Genomic DNA, 19,687 nt, shown 5'->3' with positions numbered 1-19,687 from the left:
TCCTCTGGAAAACCACGTGCATTTGGTCCAATCTGTTTGCCTTATACTTCATCCACTTGTGCCTCTGATTTCCCTTTGTCTTCCTTCCTTCCTTCCTTCCTTCCTTCCTTCCTTCCTTCCTTCCTTCCTTCCTTCCTTCCTTCCCCCATCCTTCTCTCTCTTTTTTCTTGATTACTGAAGCTCCTGGTTCTTTTTGTATGTGTGTAGTGGGCTCCCAATATAAATATATGTCACAAGTTACACCTGAAGTTGAATCCTTGTACACCACCCCTATGTGGTGGCTTGCTCATGCGGTTATCTTAGGCAAACAGTCACATAACAGTGAAAGACGCCATTGAACCAAGTGAAATATTAACTTGTTCACATCCGTTCAGTCAAGGTTGGGATCCTCCATCGATTCTGGGCAGTCAATACCACATGCTGTTTGACAAATTTAACTTTCTTTTGTTTTTCTTACCCATAGTTCTATTTGTGTGTGTGTGTGTCATTTTGCCTTATAAAAAATATTTTTCTTTTACTTCCTCTTTCTCCCTCTTCCTGAACTCTTTTAATGGCTGTTTCCATCAGAGCATTTTCTTGATGCTTTCTGAAAATATTGTATGTCATAAACTGTTCATTCATTAATATTTATTGTTCCATGATCACACACTGGGCCTTTTTCTAGGTGCTGGGCTGGAGACACGGTGTTAGAAGCAAGCATCTCTACTTTCTTGCAGCTTGTTTTCTAGTAATAACCAGATATGTAATAATAAACAAAACCAGTATGTGAATTCTGCAGTGCACAATGTGTTAGGTGCTAGGCTGATTAGATGTTTTCATTTATTCGTTTTTGGTTAAATAGACACCAGCTAGGGCCACCCAGGAAGAGGGAATCTTAACTGAGGAATTGCCTCCATTGGACTGGCCTAACAGTAAGTCTACGGCGCATTTTCTTGATCAACGATTGATGTGGGAGGGGCCAGACCACTGTGGGTGATGCCAGTCTCTGAGCAGGTGAACCTAAGTTGTGTAAAAAAGCAAAGTGAGGAAAGCACGAAAAGGAAGCCTGTAAGTAGTGTCCCTCTGTGGTCTTGGCTCTGGTTCTTGCCTCAGGCTTTCCTGATGGTGAACATTAACCTGGAAGCTAAATGAACCCTTTCCTCTTCAAGTTACATTTGGTCGTGGTGTTTATCACAGCAACAGAAAGCAAACTAGAATGGGTGTATAGAGAAGATTTCTGGGGCCTGGGGTTGGGTGGAGTATGCAGGCCTAAGCAAACTGACCAGGAAGTTCATTAAGTCACTTGAGTTAGGTGTCTTGGCGGTGCCTGAAAACCTACCTACTGAGGAGGTAGAGGCGAGTCTCTCAAGTACAGTAGTTTAAGTCTAGCTTTGACAACATGGGAGCTAGATGCTCTTCAAGCAAATGAGAGGCAAAGCTGGGCATGTAGCTTAGTGGTAGAGCGCTCACTGAGCAAGAACAAGGCCCTACCTAGGTTCAAATACCAGTAACACAGATGCACAGAAAGTAACAGTTTATTTTGGGGATTAGAGATATGGCTCAGTGTTTAAGAATGTGTGCTGTTCTTTCAAAAGATTGGGTTCTGTTCCCAGCACCTACACGGTGGCTTACAAACCCCTGTAACTCCAGTTTCAGGGTATCTGATGCTCTCTTCTGATCTCCTCAGGCTCTTGCATATATATTGTGTGCTTGTACTCATGGAGGCTCACACACATATACATTCAGGAAAAAAATAAACCTTAAAAAAAAAGAAAGTGAAGATAATGCTCGTGTGAGTGGGGGTAGAGGGAAAGAAGATATTTGAGCAGTTAAAGGAAGTATATCATACTGCTATCTGTGGGAAGGTATCTAAAGCAAAAGGCACAACATGTGCAAAATTCTGTGATAGAGGGAAAGTTTCCTGAGGTCAGAGGAGGAGGAACTTAGAAAATGGGGTCATCAGTAATACCACTTTTGGGTATATATCCAAAGGATACTCAACCATGCCACAAGGATATGTGCTCAACTATGTTCATAGCAGCATTGTTTGTCATAGCCAGAACCTGGAAACAACCTAAATGCCCCTCGACCAAAGAATGGATAAGGAAAATGTAGTACATTTACACACAGCAGGAAAAAAAAATGACAGCTTGAATTTTGCAAGCAAATGGATAGAGCTAGAAAACATCATTTTGAAGTGAGGTAACCCAGACCAGAAAGACAATTATCACATGTACTCACTTATAAGTGATTTTTAAACATAAAGCAAAGAAAAGCAGCCTACAAATCACAATCCCAGAGAACCTAGATGACAATGAGGACACTAAGAGACTTACATAGATCTAATCTACATGGGAAGTAGAAAGTAGAAAAAGACAAGATCTCCTGAGTAAATTGGAGCATGGGGACCTTGGGAGAGGGTTGAAGGGGAGGGGAGGAACAGGGAGGGTAGCAGAGAAAAATGTAGAGCTCAATAAAAATCAATAAAATTTAAAAAAGAAAATAAGGTCATAGTGGATTGGGGGAAGGAAGCTAGTTAACGATTTAGGGAATTTCAATTAAATTTCTGAGTGTAATGGCAATTCCTCAGTCGTTCTGAACAGAGTGAAATATTATTATTTTTTTATTTAGAATGTAGTTAAGAGATAAATAAGGAGCCCATGGCAGTAATCCAGAAAATGAGACTAGAGGAGTGTTGGATAGTTTTATGTCAACTCGACACAAGCCGGAGTCGTCAGAGAGGAGGGAACCTCAACTGGGAAATGCTTTATAAGATCGGGCTGTAGGCAAGCATGTGGGGCATTTTCTTAGTTAGTGGCTGATGGGAGGGCAGTGGGGGTAGATCTTTGTGGATGGAACCATCCCTGGCAACCAGTCCTGAGATCTATAAGAAAGCAGGCTGAGCAAGCCATGGGGAGCAAGCCAGTTAGCAGCACTCCTCCATGGCCTCTGCATCAGCTCCTGTCTCTAGGTTCCTGCCCTGCTTGAGTTCCTTCCTGCCCTGACTTCCTTCACTGATGAACAGTGATCTGAAAGTGTAAGCCAAATAAACCTTTTCCAACTAGCTTTTGGTCATCGTGTTTCATTCCAGCATAGTAACATTAGGAAAGGGGAATATTTTTTCTGGGAAATTCAATGCAGTTTTTGTTGCACAATAGAAGACAGGAAACTAAGGGTGAAGACCTTCATATGTGTATTTTACTATCAACATCTCCTCAAGACAAAAATTGGCAGGTTTGCCTTGCTAGCCTGGCAATAACACTCTGAACTGTCCTGAGCCCACCTGCCGGGCGATCTCATATCTGGCACTGAGTGAGTCACATAGCGATAGTTGTGGAATGGATGAATGTAGAATTAGTGAAATGGAAAAGATTGATGACACTTGACCCTTAGTGCTGTTATAGTTACACATTTTAAGTGACATTAGTAATTGGGAGAGCTGTCAATCACAGCAATTTGCTCCAGTACCCTTGCTTCTTTGTTTCTCTCCCTCTAGTATGAGTTCCTTCAGGGTTGGAACATCTTTTGCCAATCCTTGTATGTCTAGTTCTTAGTTCAAGGTTTGACAACAATTCTTGTATATTAGAGTACAATCAGTAAAGTGTGGTGGATAGAAAATATATGGGTTATCAACATCTGCTAATTCTGATGAAATACATTCATTTCCTTTAAAAACACATTGTTGCCTTACTACTGGCAATTTGAGCTTTTTACTTCTGCAGTGGTTTGGATAAGAATGGTCCCTGAAGGCCTTTGTATTTGAATGCTTAGTCACTAGGGAGTGGCACTATTTGAAATGATTAGAAGGATTAGGAAGTGTGCCACTTGGGGGTGGGCTTTGAGCCCATGCCAGACCCAGGTATGTGTTCGAGTCCACCTCCCCCACACCTTCTGCCTGCTTCTGGATCAGGATAGAGCTCTCAGCAACTTCTCCAGCATCAAGCCTGTCTGCTTCCATGTTTTCTGCTATGATGATCATAGACTAACCCTCTGAAACTGTAAGCAAACTCCTGATTAAATGATTTCTTTTATAAGTGTTTCTTTGGCCATGATGTGTCTTCATAGCAATAGAACAAGGACTGAGACAACTTCTAATTGTGTGTGTTTTTCATTCGTGTGTGTCTGTGTGTGTGCGCATGCGTGAATGTGTGTGTGTGTGTGTGTGTGTGTGTGTGCATGTGGGAATAGGGATGGAGGTCAAAGGAAAATGTGTTGGAGTTGGTCCTCTTCTACCACGTGGTCCCAAGGTCATCAGGCTCGGCAGGGTGAACTATTTTGCTGTCCCTCAGTGTTTTAAAACCTTGATGAGCTATTCTAAGTCCTTGACAAGTGACAAGTATTATCAGTAGATAGATGATAAGAAAACACAATGAAGCCAGCTTTCAGGGTTTGAGACTTGGCAACTGGTGACAGGTTGCTGCACCAGAGGGAGGAGCACAGATTAAATATTTAAATGTGAGGATCCAGGTCTTCTACCCTCTCGGGGGGACCTTTTGCCTGGGACCCACCCCCACAAGACCCAAGAGTATCTTTTCCTAGTGAGGCCTCTTTGTACCTCTTTGCCTTCTGCCCCACCTCTTATAGGGATAATTTGGTTTTGTGTGTGTGTGTGTGTGTGTGTGTGTGTGTGTATTTGAGACAGGGTTTCTCTGTGTAGCACTAGATGTCCAGAAACTCACTTTGTAGACCAGGCTGGCTTCGAACTCACAGATGTCTGCCTGCCTCTGCCTCCCAACTGCTGGCAATAAAAGTGTGTGCCCCCTCCAGCTCTAGAAAGTACTCTTAATATCAGTCCCAGTATGGGGATATTTCTGACAAGCCTCCTCTACCCAGGTCCCCTATTATGATGGTTAAGATTAATGGTCAGTTTGACAAGCCTCTGTGCATGTTTGTGAAGGATTATATAGATTAGGTTAACTGTGTGAATCAAATGTGGGTGGTACAATTCCACGGCCTGTATAAAAAGGAGGAAGCTAGTGAGCACCAGCATTCGTCCATCTGTGTCTGCTTTCCGGCTATGGATGCGATGTGACCAGCTGCCCCCAGCATTTGTGTCCTGAGTCCCCACCATGTTGGCCTGTAACCTCAACTTGTGAGCCAGAATAAACCTATCCTTTTTAAAGCCGCTTTTGTCAGGTGTTCTGTGGCTGCAACAAGAAATGAATACGCCTCTCCATGGAGACAGTTTTTCCCAGACTCCTCTCCTGGGGGAAGAGCTTCCTTCCTGGTTCTTTCCCAAGGGAACAGTTCTGTTTGGCTTCCTCTTTCCCTGAGAGGAACCTCTGTCCAAGGTCGTCTTCCACAGCCTCCCGGTTTTCCAACGGGGGAACCTCCGTTGCAAGTCTCACTCCATGGAGCGCTTCAAGCTAGTATCCCTTCCTTGGAGGGGGTCTTTGCTCCAGGTTCTCTTGCAATGGGACTAGGTGGCCCTGCATATATCACCTGAGGGGGAAGCCTCTTTCCAGGTCCCCTCTCCCAGCCTACGCCTCTGGCCAGTATCCCCTCTCCGCCTTTCCAAAGGAGCCTCCTTCCCAAGACCCCTCCAGGGACAGCATCCATTATCCTGGGGGCACCGCTTATGCCTGGTATCCCTTGCCCAGAGGGAAACCTCTGCATCCGGGCCTCACCTACGGAGGCCCTCCCTCAGGGAGAACGTCTGTCCCTGACAAGACACCTTACCGCCCACCCTTCCCCGTCCCCTTCGGCTCAGTAGTCTGTCCTCTGCGGGGCGTGTTTACCCAGGCCGCCCCACTGAGAACCCGAAGACCCCCTCCCTCCTTCCCCACGCAGGAGCAGGACTTCCGCTGGACCCCCTCCCCTCAGGCGGGACTTCCGCCCTCGCCCCCCACCCCCTCCTGCTGCGTCGCGTTGTCCTCTCCGCCTGAGGCGAGCCGGCTAGTCTCGCGCTCTCTGCCTTGCAGCGGCACGGGATCTGGGTGACGCGGGCTGCGGAAGCCAGCGCCGGGCGGATCGCGTCCCCGTCTCCTGCCCTTGTCTCCTGTCTCCCCATCTCTCGTTCTTCTCTCCGCCTTGTCAGGCTCGGCTAAGAGCGAGTGGCAAGATGGCGGCGCCCAGGATGCCACCCTCCCGGCTGTCGGGCATCATGGTGCCAGCACCCATCCAGGACCTGGAGGCCCTGCGCGCCCTCACTGCGCTCTTCAAGGAGCAGCGGAACCGGTAACCGCGCAGGGGCTGCTGCCTAGGAGGAAGAGGATCCGTGGCGGGGTTCTGGGCTGGGCGGCTGGCGAGGCGGGGCGGCGGGCGAGACGGGCTCGGCCCACGCGCGGGTTGCGGCTCTGTGGCGCGCGCCTAGGCCTGCTCGGGACGACGGTTTGCCCGGGCTCGGAGGGGGCAGGCGGTGGCAACGCTGGTCCCCAGGCTGGCTGTGAGGAAGCTGTTGGTTTGGCTCCTCAGGCGGGGCCCTGAGGGCGGGCGGTGGCCCGGGGAGGCGTGTTCTGGCTTCCGCCACTGGGTTAAAGGGAGATGCCCAGGAGCCTGCAGATCCGGACTGGCTTCTTGACATCTCCACATTGCCTCCGACCTTTCTTTTTCTCGCCTTGAAAATGGGAAATCGGGTGCATGTTTCAGTGCTGCGATGAACTAAGACGTGGGAACAGAAGTACGCCAGGCTGTCAGGTCCTGTTGGGTTTTGTAGGATTGTTTGTGCTGCGGTTTCCCTTTCTGTTTAATGGAGACGATGTTGAAGGTGCCTTCTTAGTGGAAACATAGTGAGGATTTAATGAGAGTGTGCCTGTTACATCCTCAGGACACTACGCACTAAACAAGCGTTAGTATTTTCTCTTTATAATAATGGCCTCCCCTGTAGCAAGCATTGTGCTTAGTTATTGGACTGAGAGGTCACCGAACCCTTGCTTTCTCGTGGAGGGAGATATCATGAAATCCCAGTGTGTGGACAGAGAGCAGAGTGGAAAAGAGCACATAGGCTTGGGTAGGTTCAGTTCTTTCTAGAACTTTCCATCTTAAAAAAAAAAAAAGACCAGAATCGCTCTAATCCCAGCACTCGGGAGGCAGAGGCATGCCAATCTCTGTGAGTTTGAGGCCAGCCTGGTCTCTAGCGTGAGTTCCAGGACAGCCAGGGCTACATAGGGAAACCCTGTGTTGAAAAACTAAATGAATACATAAATACTGTGCTGAAAAACCAAAACCAAACCAAGCAACCAACCAACAAGGTAGATAGATAACCGAATCAGGCACGGTGGCTCCTGTCTTCCCTCAGTCCCAGCATTCAAGAGGCAGAGACAGATGGATCTCTGAATTCAAGACCAGACTGGTCAACATTGCCAAGGCTCCTTATCTCAGAACAAACCAACCAACCAACTACAGCAACAACAATGAAAGATGCTGTTCTGAGCTCTTTCCCATCTGAAGGCCGCTGGTACTGTAGCTTGGGCTTGTGGGCAGGATGCTGATCAGTGTGATCTGGGAAATAATGTTGGCTGATCTGATGCTTGGGCCTGTCTATACCATCCAGGACCTCTGCCTTAATTATTAACGATATATTGAACACTATGAAACAGCTTTTGCAGGGGGCTGAGGTTACAAAAACAAATGTGATGTAACTCCTTTCATCAAACATAATAGGGGATTGCTGTGTAAGCGTACTGTAGTACAGATCTATATGGTAAAGATGCTGCCTCCCAGAGCCAGCAAAGACAGATAACTGGAGAGGGCCTGGGAAGATGGTTCAGTGGTTAAGAGCAGTTAGTACTTTCCCAGAGGACCAGAGTTTGATTCCTAGAACTTTTCTGGTCTCTACGGTTATCAGGCATGCACGCTGTATACATGGACATCCACCCACACATGTAAAATTACTAGGGCTTTGAGGGCCAGCTAGAAAAGACAGTTTCTGTGGAAGGGTCATATACTGATTTTGTAGAGTTGCAGAGAAACAACACAGATCATATGTCTGGGCCAGAGGAGACAGCCTATTTTTGGTTTCCTTTATGTAACTTGTTGAGAAGATGAAGACCCATAGCTCTCTTGACTTGGTCTGTTCTGAGAGGAGTTATGGGAAACCAATGATGGGTTCCTTAACAGAAGTGGTTTGATAAAATCTGTGTGTGAGGAAAGTCTTTCTGATCTTCTGATCGCCATTGGAAAGAGGACAGAGAAGCTAGAGCGATGAAGCAGGAAGGATGTTTCAGCAGAAGTCCCTGTGAAAAAGTACCCAGAGTAAGGGCATTGTGGGGAAGGGTAGGACAATGATGAGGAACTCGTAAGATTGCATGGGAAGGACTCAGGGACCAACTGGCTTGTTGTGGGGTGAAGAGGAGAGTGATTCTGGGGTTTGGTTGCAGTTCTTGTGGAGCAGTGACCCTGTTTCCAGTGGATAGGTGCTCGGGTGGAGAATGCAGTTGTGCGGTGGTGCAGAGTTCTTGATTCTGGTTCTGCTTTGTCACCCAATTGTTTTTTTAAGATTTAATTATTTAAGTATTTGGGTATTTTGTCTACATGTATGCCTGTACACTAGAAGAGGGCTTTAGATCTCATTATAGATACTTGTGAGTGGAAGAACAGCCAGTGCTCTTAACTGCTGCACCATCTCTGCAGCCCCTCATTTGAGAGAGAGAGAGAAGAGAGTGAGAGAGAGTATGTCTTTTTTTGTCTCTCTGTCTGTATGTATGTGCATGTGCACAGGTGCCTGTGGGTCTCCTGGAAGTGGAATTACTCAGGGAGTGTGAGCCATCTGATATTGGTGCTAGGAACTGAACTCCAGTCCCCTCTAAAAGCAGCAGGTACTCTTAAGTATGTTTTTGTGTGTCTGGGTAAATCTAGTGTTTTTAGCCCAGACTTCAGGTGTTTCAGGAGGATCTTTCCAGTTCTTAAAATGTTTTTTTCCCTCTTTAAATACCTGCTTAAAGATTTGCTTTTAACTTGCCTTCTAGTTTGCTAATTTTCTTATCTTCATCAAACCTACCATCATTGTGTTTTGTATTGCAATTTTGAATTAATATATTTGTTTTTATATTTCTGTACTTTGTTGAAATTGATGTTCTCATTTAATTCTTAAACATGTTGGCTATAAAGACTGGATATGATAACTTTTTATTGTTTTTATCTTTTGCGTGTGTGTTTGATCATTTTGTTCTTTTTATTGAACTCTGACTATTTTGTGTGAAAAAATAAAAGCCTATTCTGGCTCTAGTTTCTTTATAAAATGTTTATAAATGTAAAAACAAAATCAACTTAAAGCACATTGTTTGCAAGGAGGGAACAACTATTTGTCTATTGATTGGAATAAAATGAACCTTGATCTACAGCTCAGACCAGTCCAGAAAGATATTTCAACATGGAATATAGATCTCAATATCTGAGTATCTACAAGAGATTAGTTTCCTTGTGACCTAGGGAAACTTAAAAAAAAGTCAGCCTCTTTTAGTAGTACAAAATAACGGGGTTTATTATGTTTTCATACGTAATATCATTGTCCTTTGTTATTCACACCCGTCGTTACCCATAGCTGCCCCACCTCCCTCACTAAGCATCATTTCTTATCTAAGATATAATAACATCCTATTTAAGTGAAATACTTTATCCATTTAGATTTAAAATTAAACACTAGATCAAAAGACAAAATGATGGCCAGGCAGCGGTGGCACACGCCTTTAATCCCAGCACTTGGGAGGCAGAGGCAGGTGGATCTCTGTGAGTTCAAGGCCAGCCTGGTCTACAAAGTGAGTTCCAGGACAGCTAATACTACACAAAGAAAGCCTGTAAGAAAACAAAATGACGAGGCATATACTAAAGTATTTGTAATACATACATACACACACACACACACACACACACACACACACACACACCTAATACTAACAAAAGATGGTTTCAGAATGTATAAAGTATTTCTACAATTCACTAGATAGTCCATTTTAAAAATTGGGCAAAACTTCTTGTGCTTTAATATAGATGTCCAATAGCAGTCAACCTTATTCAGTACTCAGTGGCAGCTAGTGAAAAGCAGTGAATGTCACCGTGAGATACCATTTTACACCCTTTCAGTTGGCTGTTATCCAAAAAGGTGGGAAAGAACAAGCATCGGTGAAGATGTGTGGAAATTGATGCCCTCATTCTTTGGTGAATTTGGGTGTTGAACCTTGGTCCTTGCACTTTTGAGTTAAGTATTCTGCTACCGAATTACATTCCCAGCCCAAAATTGAATCTTTATACATTGTTGGTGAGAATGTAGAATGTTGTAGCCAACAGAAAACCTATTTGATGGTTCCTCAAAAAGCTAAGCATAAGTTAGCACCAAGAAATTAAAGGAACTGCAAAAAGATAAATATATGATTCCATTTATGGACCATAGGTCAGGTTCATAGGGAAGTGAATTTAGAGGCTATCAGGTTTTGGGCAGCAAGGAATAGAAAGTTACTACTTAATGATTAGGAATTTCAAGTTTGGATATTTAAGTTTTAGAAATAGGTAATAGCTGGGCGGTAGTGGTGCATGCCTCTCATGCCTTTAATCCCAGCACTCAGGAGGCAGAGGCAGGAAGATCTCTTTGAGTTCGAGGCCAGCCTGCCTGGTCTGCAAGAGCTAGTTCCAGGACAGGCTACAAAGCTACAGAGAAACCCTGTCTCACAAACCAAGAGTGGGGGGAAGGTGGTAATAGTGATGGCTGTGAATTGTGAATGAAATATTGTAGACTTAAAAGTAGCCAACGTGGCAAATTTCATCTTACAGTTATTTTACCACAATTTAAGAAATTAACATTGTAATATGTTTATTACCTGTATGTGGTTGGATACTTCAATGGGTGAATTATGTGCTGTGTGATCTGTATCTTAAAATAGCTCTTGTAAATAGATAAGACCATAATAAAAATCCATAGATAGAGATGTGATGATGTGTTTCTATAATCTTGGAAGAGATTGCCATTATGAAGCCAGCCTGGGCAACAAGTGAGTTCTAGACCAGCCTGGGGTATAGAACAAGACTGTGGCTGGAAAGATGGCTCAGTGCTTAAGAGCACTTGCTGTTAGTCCAGAGGACCAGGGTTCAGTTTCCAGCACTCAAGGGGCTGTTCACAACTGTCTATAACTCCAGTTCCAATGGATCCAAGGCTTTCTTCTGGCCTCCTTGGGCCAGGCATGGGTGTATACACAAACTTGCAGGCAAAATATTCATCCACATAAAAATTAGACAAAAAAGCCAACCAACTGTAACCTCTTCGAAGTACAAGCTGTGCTGATTAATGTGGCTAAATTTAAAATGACAGCATCAACATTTTGTGAGATTGTGGAACAACAGGAACTCTTACGTTGTTGGGGTTACAAAAATGCAACTTCTTTGGGAAACATACCTTTGCAATGTAAAGAAATGAACTCCTGACACAGAACAACATGGAAGGATTCCAGAACTACTGGAGAGAGCTGGTTACAAAGCATATACTGTTACCAGCTGATACACTAGTCCATGTTACTCAGTGATAATGCACATCTGAACAATGGCTGTCAAAGGAGGTTGGGATTAGCAGGGAAAGAGTTAGGGAGTGTGCCATATGGGTTATTTGCAGCTTTCTGTCTACATACCCTGTTTTATCAGTTATCCCCCCCCCCCCAAGACTCATTTGAGCATGGCTGAAGGACTTTGAGCAAGTATCACTGGCCTTTTTACGCACAACTAGTGGGGAAAACATATAAACAGTAAACTTTGGGGGGGGGGAGGTGGCTCAGTGGGTTAAAAGCAGTTGCCATGCTAGTCTGATGACCTGATCCTCAGAATCCAGGTCAAAGCTGGATGTGTGTCCATAGTTGTACTCCAGGACACCTGTGGCAGGATGGGAAGGCAGAGACAGGAGAATCGATAAAAAGCTTGTGGGCCAGTTAGCAACACCACAGAAACAAGAGAGATTTTATGACTCAAAACTGAGGTGGAAAGGGAACTGCTCCTAAAAGTCATCATTTGACTTTATCTTAGTTTTCTGTTGTTTGATAAACACTGTGGCTGAAAGCAACTTGGGAAGGAAAGGGTTTCAATCACAGTCTTCCATGAAGGGAAGTCAGGGCAGAAACTTGAGACAGAAGTTGAACCAGAGGCCATGGAGGAATGCTCCTTACTGGCTTGCTCCTTGTGGCTTGCTCAGCCTGCTTCTTATACTATTCAGGACCACCCACTCATGGGTTGCAGTCTCTGTGGGATAGGCCACCCACATTAATCATCAGTCAACAAATGTACCACAAGCTTGCCCACAGGCCAGTCTGGTGGGCATTTTCTCAACTGAGGTTCCACCTCTGGACAAAATGACTAGCTTGTGTCAAGTTGACTTAAAAGAGTAGCCAGCATAGACCTCCACATGTGCGCCATGGCACAAAGGTACCTGCTTGCTCACCCACATACTCATTAGTTTTAGGGTTCTTTTCTTTCTTTTTTTTTTTCAAGACAGAGTTTCTCGGTAGCTATGAACTGGCCAGAACTGGAACTCCCTTTGTAGATCAGGCTGGCCTTGAACTCACAGAGATTCACCTGCTTCTGCCTCTCAAGTGCTGGGATTTGAAGGCAGGTGCCACTACCGCCTGGCTACTCATTAGTCTGTACACAAATAAAAAATATTAAAAATTAAATAGTAAAATTTGCTGTAAAAAAAGTAGAAGGGTTGGATATTGTTTGTTAGCACTGCTACCAGTCTGGTGCTTGGGGGTTTTGCTTCATGAATGTACTCTCTGTGCCAGACAGTGCTTTATGTTTCCAGAGCTTGAGCTGAGCTGACTGATAAGTGAATGAATGAAAATCTAGGGGAAAAAATAAGCCAGCTAATGTAAGAATGCCTTGTGGGGCTGATACTGCTGTGGACAGCTGAGGCTCATTCCCCAGGAGCATGTACACTGTAGCTTCAGCGTATCCTGAAGATGCATGGCTTAAGTAGTTAATTAGCTTGTTCTTTGGTTGAAAATTGATCCTGATGTCATTGGCTGGCTGGGCCAGGTGTGGCCTGAGTCCTAGCATGAGTTACAATCTGCTCTTCTGGAGGTTTTCTCTGGTCTGAATCTGCCCACCCTGTCAATCTTCAAGGTAGCAACCTGTGGAATCTAAGACTTTTAGGAGGAGCACTGTTGGAGCAGGCTATAGTCCAGCTGCAGAGGCTTTCATAGGGTAAGGTTCATCTGTCTCTACTCACCATACCGGATGTTCCCCAGGTTCAACCTGCAGTGTGGATAAGCCCTGTTGTTAAGGGGTCTGAGCCCCTGGCTCCCGTCCCCTTGTTATTCTCGGAGTGTGACAGTTGCTTTTTCATTGAATCACTAGTCACGGAAGTACTAAGATGTCCCAGTGAGCCCCAGAGTTCTAGATCCTTCCTTCATCTTGTTGAAGAAGCTATGACTTCAGGATGTGCAGAGCTGATGCTCTCTGTGTGTAGTAACTGCAGTCTTTGCCCTCTAGCTCCCTGCACGAGAGCATACAGTAGTTCTCTGGAGAGAAAATTGCTGAGCCCCTTTTACACTACCTACTGGAAGTTTTCTTTTTTTGAAGGTACATTTTTGTTGATTGTGTGTGTGTGGAAACTGTATGACCTGTATTTTCTTTTCCCTACTATGCAAGTCTCAGGAATCGAGCTAAGATGGTCAGGCTTGGCTGTAAGTGCTACCACCCTCTGAACCATTTTGTCAGACTGATGTGTTCTTTTGGGCCTAGGACTTAGTTCAGTACAGCCTAGGGTTAAGTGTAAGGACACAATCTGTCAGTGGGTCACTGGGAGTAGCGAGGGCAGCAACCAGTTCTTCTTGTTGCTACTTTTCTCTGTGAGCCTTTACCTTGAGTAACAACTTTTTTTCCATGTGTCCTTCTTTCTGTGCCCACTACACCCTCTGGGAAGGTTTTACATTTTCTTGTACCTGATCCCAGTGATCTTGACTTAAAACCTGGTATTTTGTTGATGGTTTAGATAGTAATAGTATTAGAGATCTATGTGTCTAGTTCCTGGGCAGCCAGCATCTTTGGCCAGGCCCTTTCTGTGAAGCGCTCTGTGCTTCCTACTGGACACGGCTTTCCACGTAGCCTGCATGTGGGCTACAGTGTTTGCAGGGCTTTTTACCCTCCTTGCAGAGAGTCCCGACCTGGCTCTGAACCACACGCACCACAAAGTGCAGGGAACATTTAGCCCTGTCATCCAGTCGGGATTGGTCACAGGATTCTGCTTTGTGGATTTGTTGGCTTTTTGGTTTCAGACTTGACTGTAATGGAGTGTTCCCGTTGAGTTGTTGTGTGTGAAGGTATATATCTTATTTATAGCTAGGCTCTACATTTTTAATTTTTATAACTGAACATACTGAATTGCTTAGAAAGAGGGAGGTGTTAAAGTGTGAATTTTTCTTACTATTTCTTCATTTCAAAATGGAATACCCTTTTTTCTCTTTACATTTTTATTAGAGTGGGCATGTTTGAGTTCTTTCCACCTTGGAGGCCATGGGAATTGAACTCAGGTTTTCAGGTTTGTTACTTTATTTACCAGGCTACCTTGCTAGCTCATTATAATAGAATACTCTTTCTCTACCAGTCTGTCCCTACTAGATAGCACTCTTTTTGAGGGTAGGAATCATTATATTTGGAGCATCTCCTGGCAGGTTGCCTAGATTGTTTTGATACTCAGTGAACATTGAATTGAATAGAACATTGAAGATAAACCAGTTGATGCCATTGAGAAAAAAAATCACTTGTACTTAACAGTACTAGTTAATAACAAGTATTTTTAACCCTGAAAAGCTGTTCACGGTGCCGTGTTAATTGTTCATGTGTTTAACTATCTATATTGTTGCTTTTCTCATTGCTGTGGCCAAATGCCTGACAAAAAGCAACCTAAGATTTTGACTCACTGACTATAGTTCGTCATTGCATGAAGGCATAATGGTAGGACCTGTTGTCTAAGAGTTTCTATTGCTATGGAGACACACCATGACCACTGCAACTCCAAAAAAGGAAAACATTTAACAGAGTGGCTTGTAGTTCAGAGGTTCAGTCCGTTATCATCATGATGGGAAGCATGGCGGAGTGCAGACAGACATGCTAGAGAAGTAATGGAGAATTCTACATTTGATCTGAAGGCAACAGGAAGTGAACCGACACTGAGCATAGCTTGAGCATAGGAAACCTCAAAGCCCACTCCCACAGTAACACACTTCCTCCAACAAGGCCACACCTACTCCAACAAAGCCACACCTCCTAATAGTACCACTCCTATGAGTTTGTGGGGGCCAGTTGCATTTAAACAACCATACCTGTGAAGTACTGCTCACACTGTAGTGAGGAATTGGGGTAAGGGGTGGGGGTAATGCTGGTGCTTTCTGGACTTCTCTCTTTTTTTTTTTCCTCTTCTGCCATTTGAACATCATGTCTTCCTCAGTGAACTCTCCAGACATACTTTCATAGACATGCCTAGACGTGTGTCTCCTAGAATGATTCCAGATCCATTAAATTTGACAATGAAGATTAAGGAAATTTGCCAAGTTTTGTGGGGCAACTATAATTTATACAGTAAAATGAACTGTATTTGGCTTGCTTCCAATACTAACAGAAATAGCACAAGTGTTGTGACATTACATTTATAAATGCCGTAAACCTTCTTTATTTCTGTGTACATACACACTTGTAATTTTCTTTCTTTTTGTTTTATTTTTTGAGACAGGGATTCTCTGTGTAGTTTTGGAGTCTGTCCTGGAACTCGGTCTGTAGGCCAGGCTGGCCTCGAACTCAGAGAGATCTGCCTGCCTCTGCCTCTGCCTCTGCCTCCCAAGTGCTGGGATTAAAGGCATGTGCCACCATTGCCTGGCTTTCCTTCATAATTTATTTACCATTTCAATTTTCATTTTGTTATGGTTTGAGTATGAAATGACTGTCACCACTCATGTGTTAAGGACTTGATTGCTAGCTGATGGGTTTTTGGGAATTGATTGGATCCTGATTGCTTTGATAAATGGATTATTCGCTTGGTGAATTTATCATATGATTGTATTGATGAGAGGTAGTAAAAGGTAGGAGGTGGGGCCTAGTTGGGAGAAGGTCACTGGGATATGACCCTAGAGCAGTGTTCCTCAACTTTCCTAATGCTGCAACCCTTTAATATAGTGGTGCCTCATGTTATGGTTATGGTTAAAATTTAAAAAAAAATTTTTATTTGCTACTCTTGTTGGGCAGTGGTGGCACACGCCTTTAATCCCAGCACTCAGGAGGCAGAGGCAGGTGGATCTCTGTGAATTCGAGGCCAGCCTGATCTGCAAGAGCTAGTTCCAGGGACAGGCTCCAAAGCTACAGAGAAAATCTCCTGCCTCTGCCTTCCAAGTGCTGGGATTAAAAGTGTGCACCACTACCACCTGGCTACTCTTATGAATTGTAAAGTAAATATTTTTGGAGGTAGAGGTTTGCCAAAGGGGTAGTGCCCCACAGATTGAGAACTGCTGCTATGTTATGCTTTGGTCCTCGCATGTGTTTCTTTTTCTTTGCTTCTAGTCTGCCATGAGATTCTTCTCTGCTGCATGCTTCTGCCAACAGGATGTTCCCCTTAAGCTTACAGGGCCAAGTGACCATGGGCTGAGTATACATACGCTCTGAAGTTGTGAGCCAAACTAAATCCTACCTCTTATAGGTTGTTTTTGTTAGGTATTTGATTATAGTGGCACAGATAATAATGATAATATTAGAAATCTTTTCAATCTCTAGGCCCGTGTCCTATAATTTTGCCTCTTTTCAAGACCATCACAGAGTTTTAAAAGCACTTAATTACCTGCCATTCCCTCAGAGACAGGTTTCCTATTTAACTCTGTATTCCTAATTCTTACATTCACATTTAGCACATAGTGGGCATTTGATAGTATTTTTATGATTTTCTTTTTTTTTAATATTTTTTTAATGATTTATCTAACTTTATTTTTATGTGCATTGGTGTGAAGGTGTCAGATTTTGTGGAACTGCATTTTCAGACAGTTGTGACCTGCCATGTGGGTGCTGGAATTGAACCCAGGTCCTCTGGAAGAGCAGTCAGTGTTCTTAACCACTGAGCCATCATCTCTCCAGCCCCTTTATGATTTTCTTGAACCATTATATGTAAAATAAAAGCACAAAAGAGACTAGTTAGGAATATGTAGGAAACATCAGTTATGACAGATAACTGATTTCAAGAGCTAAAGAATGACTTGTGATTCTGTGTTGCTTGCCTAAATATATTGACTAACTTTCATGAAGAAAGCAAATAATTAAACCTTTCAGAGGGTAGCATACCACAGGAGTAAAATAGAAATCTGTCTGTGTACACTCATACACTTGGATTTTCCCTAAACATTACTGAGCCTGTGGCCAGCAAGTTTTTGAGTGATCCAGAAGAACAAAAACAACACCTCCCCCCCAACAAAAACGCAGACACGTCATCAGCTTAGATGCCATATGGCTTTTTGACTCAGCCATGATTCAGTTCAGTTGTTTGAGAGAACATCAAGTTCCTCCATAAAAGGAATTATGTGATGGCAGTCTCCTTTATTTTTACCTATGCCGTGAGCTGGAATACACATGGAACTTTTTGGTAAGGTGTCTGACTCAGCTTCAAATACAGAAGTGCTCAATGGGAGGCCACCTCTCATATGCAGTTTTCTCAAGTGGATGAAGTAGTCAGGAAAGAATTTGAGTCAGCAAATTAAAACAAATAAGGGTATGATTGTGACTCTCAGAACCCGGAGAAGGGCATTTTAGTTCTTTCATCCTTCTGGTCTTTTGTAGTGGTCACTGACTCAAGGGCTTGGTCAGGGATCTGTGAATGTGGATACTGAAGAGCAAAGGAACCCTGGGGTTGTTATTCAGTTGAGCCAGGTTCTAAGTTAGGCCATAAAACTAAATAAGCTGTAACTAATGTGTGAGCGGTATTTCCCTGTTGTTGCCACCGAGAAGTTAATGTGTACAACACCTAGAATAATGACTAGCTTATGATAAGAACAACTTAATCGTTAGCTACTGTCTCTGTCTGTCCTGGTCACCATTATCATGATCATGATCACCATAGAGAATAGAAATTATATCAAAAGACATTAAAGAAGACTTACATGATGAAATATCAATATATTATTGAAACAGCAACAACAAAGAACATATTTTTCCCAGGTTGACCTGTGAACTTAGTGCCATTCAAAAATAACATTTCAGTAAACATTTTGTTAGAAGTGCTACTCAGCTTCTGAGGACAAGCCTTTCCCAGAGGCTTTCAACAATGGGAGGTGTTTTCTGTCTACTGCATTTTGTAGCTCAAGAAGGGCTAGGTACTCCCCTTGATTGTTGCTGGTGGTGTCAGACTTCTCTCCATCATTCTTGTTCTTATCAGTCTCTCCATCTGACTCTTGGTTTTTTTTTTTGTGTGTGTATACATACATATGATATATACGTACATACATATATATGTGTGTATATTATATGGTGTCTGTGTATGTACTTGTAGGTGTTGTGTCCGTGGAGGCCAGAAGATGAGCTAGGGTTACATGCAGTTGTGAGCTGCCTATAGTGCTCCCATCCTCTGTAAGACCAGCCAACACTGGTAACTATTGAGTTATTTCTTCAGCCCTTTTGTTTGTTTTTGTGACATGATCTTGGTTGTGTAGTCCTTGCTGTCCTTTAGCTCAGCCCTTCTGCCTTAGCTCCTAAATGCTGGGATTATAGACTTGCGCCACCTTGCCTGGGTCCCTTCAACTTTTTGACCATGCTATAACAGTATGCTTGTTGAATCAGTATTGCAATTTAAATATCTGTGGCCACCCCATTCTATTCTTGAAAAGTATAGTTTTAGCATACAGTAAACTGTGTATTGCTTTAATTGTCTTAAATCTTGGTCATTTCAGTGTTTGCATGGGCAATCCTTTCATTGCTCAACCGCATTCCCTTGACTGTCAGTGAACTCAACTCCCAAGTCTTCTCTCTTTCACATTGCCACGTGTTACACCTTATCTGGACCTTATTTTTAATCCAGCTCCTTTCTTCGTGATCAGTTTCAGTAGCCCCACTTCTGACTTGTTTTTTCTCTAGGACCCTACTCTAACCTGCCTATTGATTCTGTTTCCTATCTATCTCTCACTCTTTGTGCTTCATTGCCTTTCTAATTTCACATTTCTCTTTTTAGTTCTGTTTGGGTTCATTGATCTAAGCATTTCCTTACATCCATGGAATTAAATTCCACTTGTTTGTGTTGTCACCCGAATAACTGAATGAGGCTAGAGAAAAAAACAGTCATTTTAATAGTCTTTTTAAATTGATGATTGCCATGTATCAATGCTGATTGGCCTTCAGTTTTTGATAAGCCATAATTGTATGCATTTTTGGGGTACACTGTGATATGTTAGTATCCATGTAATGTGAAATGACTAAAGTTTATTAACATAAACATCAACTCTCAGATCTATCCTCTTTTTTTCTTGTTGGTTTTTGAGACGGGGTTTCTGTCTGCAGCTTTGGAGCTTTTCTGGAACTCACTTTATAGACCATGGTGGCTTGAATTTACAGAGATCCACCTGCCTCTGCCTCTGGAGTGCTGAGATTAAGGGTGTACACCACAACTGCCCAACCCTTCCTTTAAAAAAAAACAACTAAAACCTATTCTTTAAGTATAGCAATATAACTTGCATAGTAAATAATTATAATAGAAGTGATTTGATATAGTTTTAAACAAGAAAGAAAGAAAAAAATTCAGGTTACAAGCCCTCACCCCTTATAATAATTTTTTTTT

At 43.4% G+C, this 19,687-nt stretch overlaps 1 protein-coding gene across 1 annotated transcript in view; it reads left to right on the top strand.

The window, feature by feature from the left end:
* Positions 1-5,739: 5,739 nt before the first annotated feature.
* Positions 5,740-19,687, top strand: part of Atxn10 (ataxin 10) — a 150,403-nt gene continuing 136,455 nt past the window's right edge. Inside the window, exon 1 of the mRNA XM_005354399.2 lies at positions 5,740-6,156. Coding sequence (XP_005354456.1) covers positions 6,041-6,156 — 116 coding nt within the window. The 5' untranslated portion in view covers positions 5,740-6,040. The remainder of the gene's footprint in view (positions 6,157-19,687) is intronic.

The sequence above is a fragment of the Microtus ochrogaster genome, chromosome 15, assembly GCF_000317375.1.
Source record: "Microtus ochrogaster isolate Prairie Vole_2 chromosome 15, MicOch1.0, whole genome shotgun sequence".
NCBI lineage: Eukaryota > Metazoa > Chordata > Mammalia > Rodentia > Cricetidae > Microtus > Microtus ochrogaster.
The sequence above is the reverse complement of the archived record's forward strand: the minus strand, read 5'-3'. Positions and strand labels throughout refer to the sequence as shown.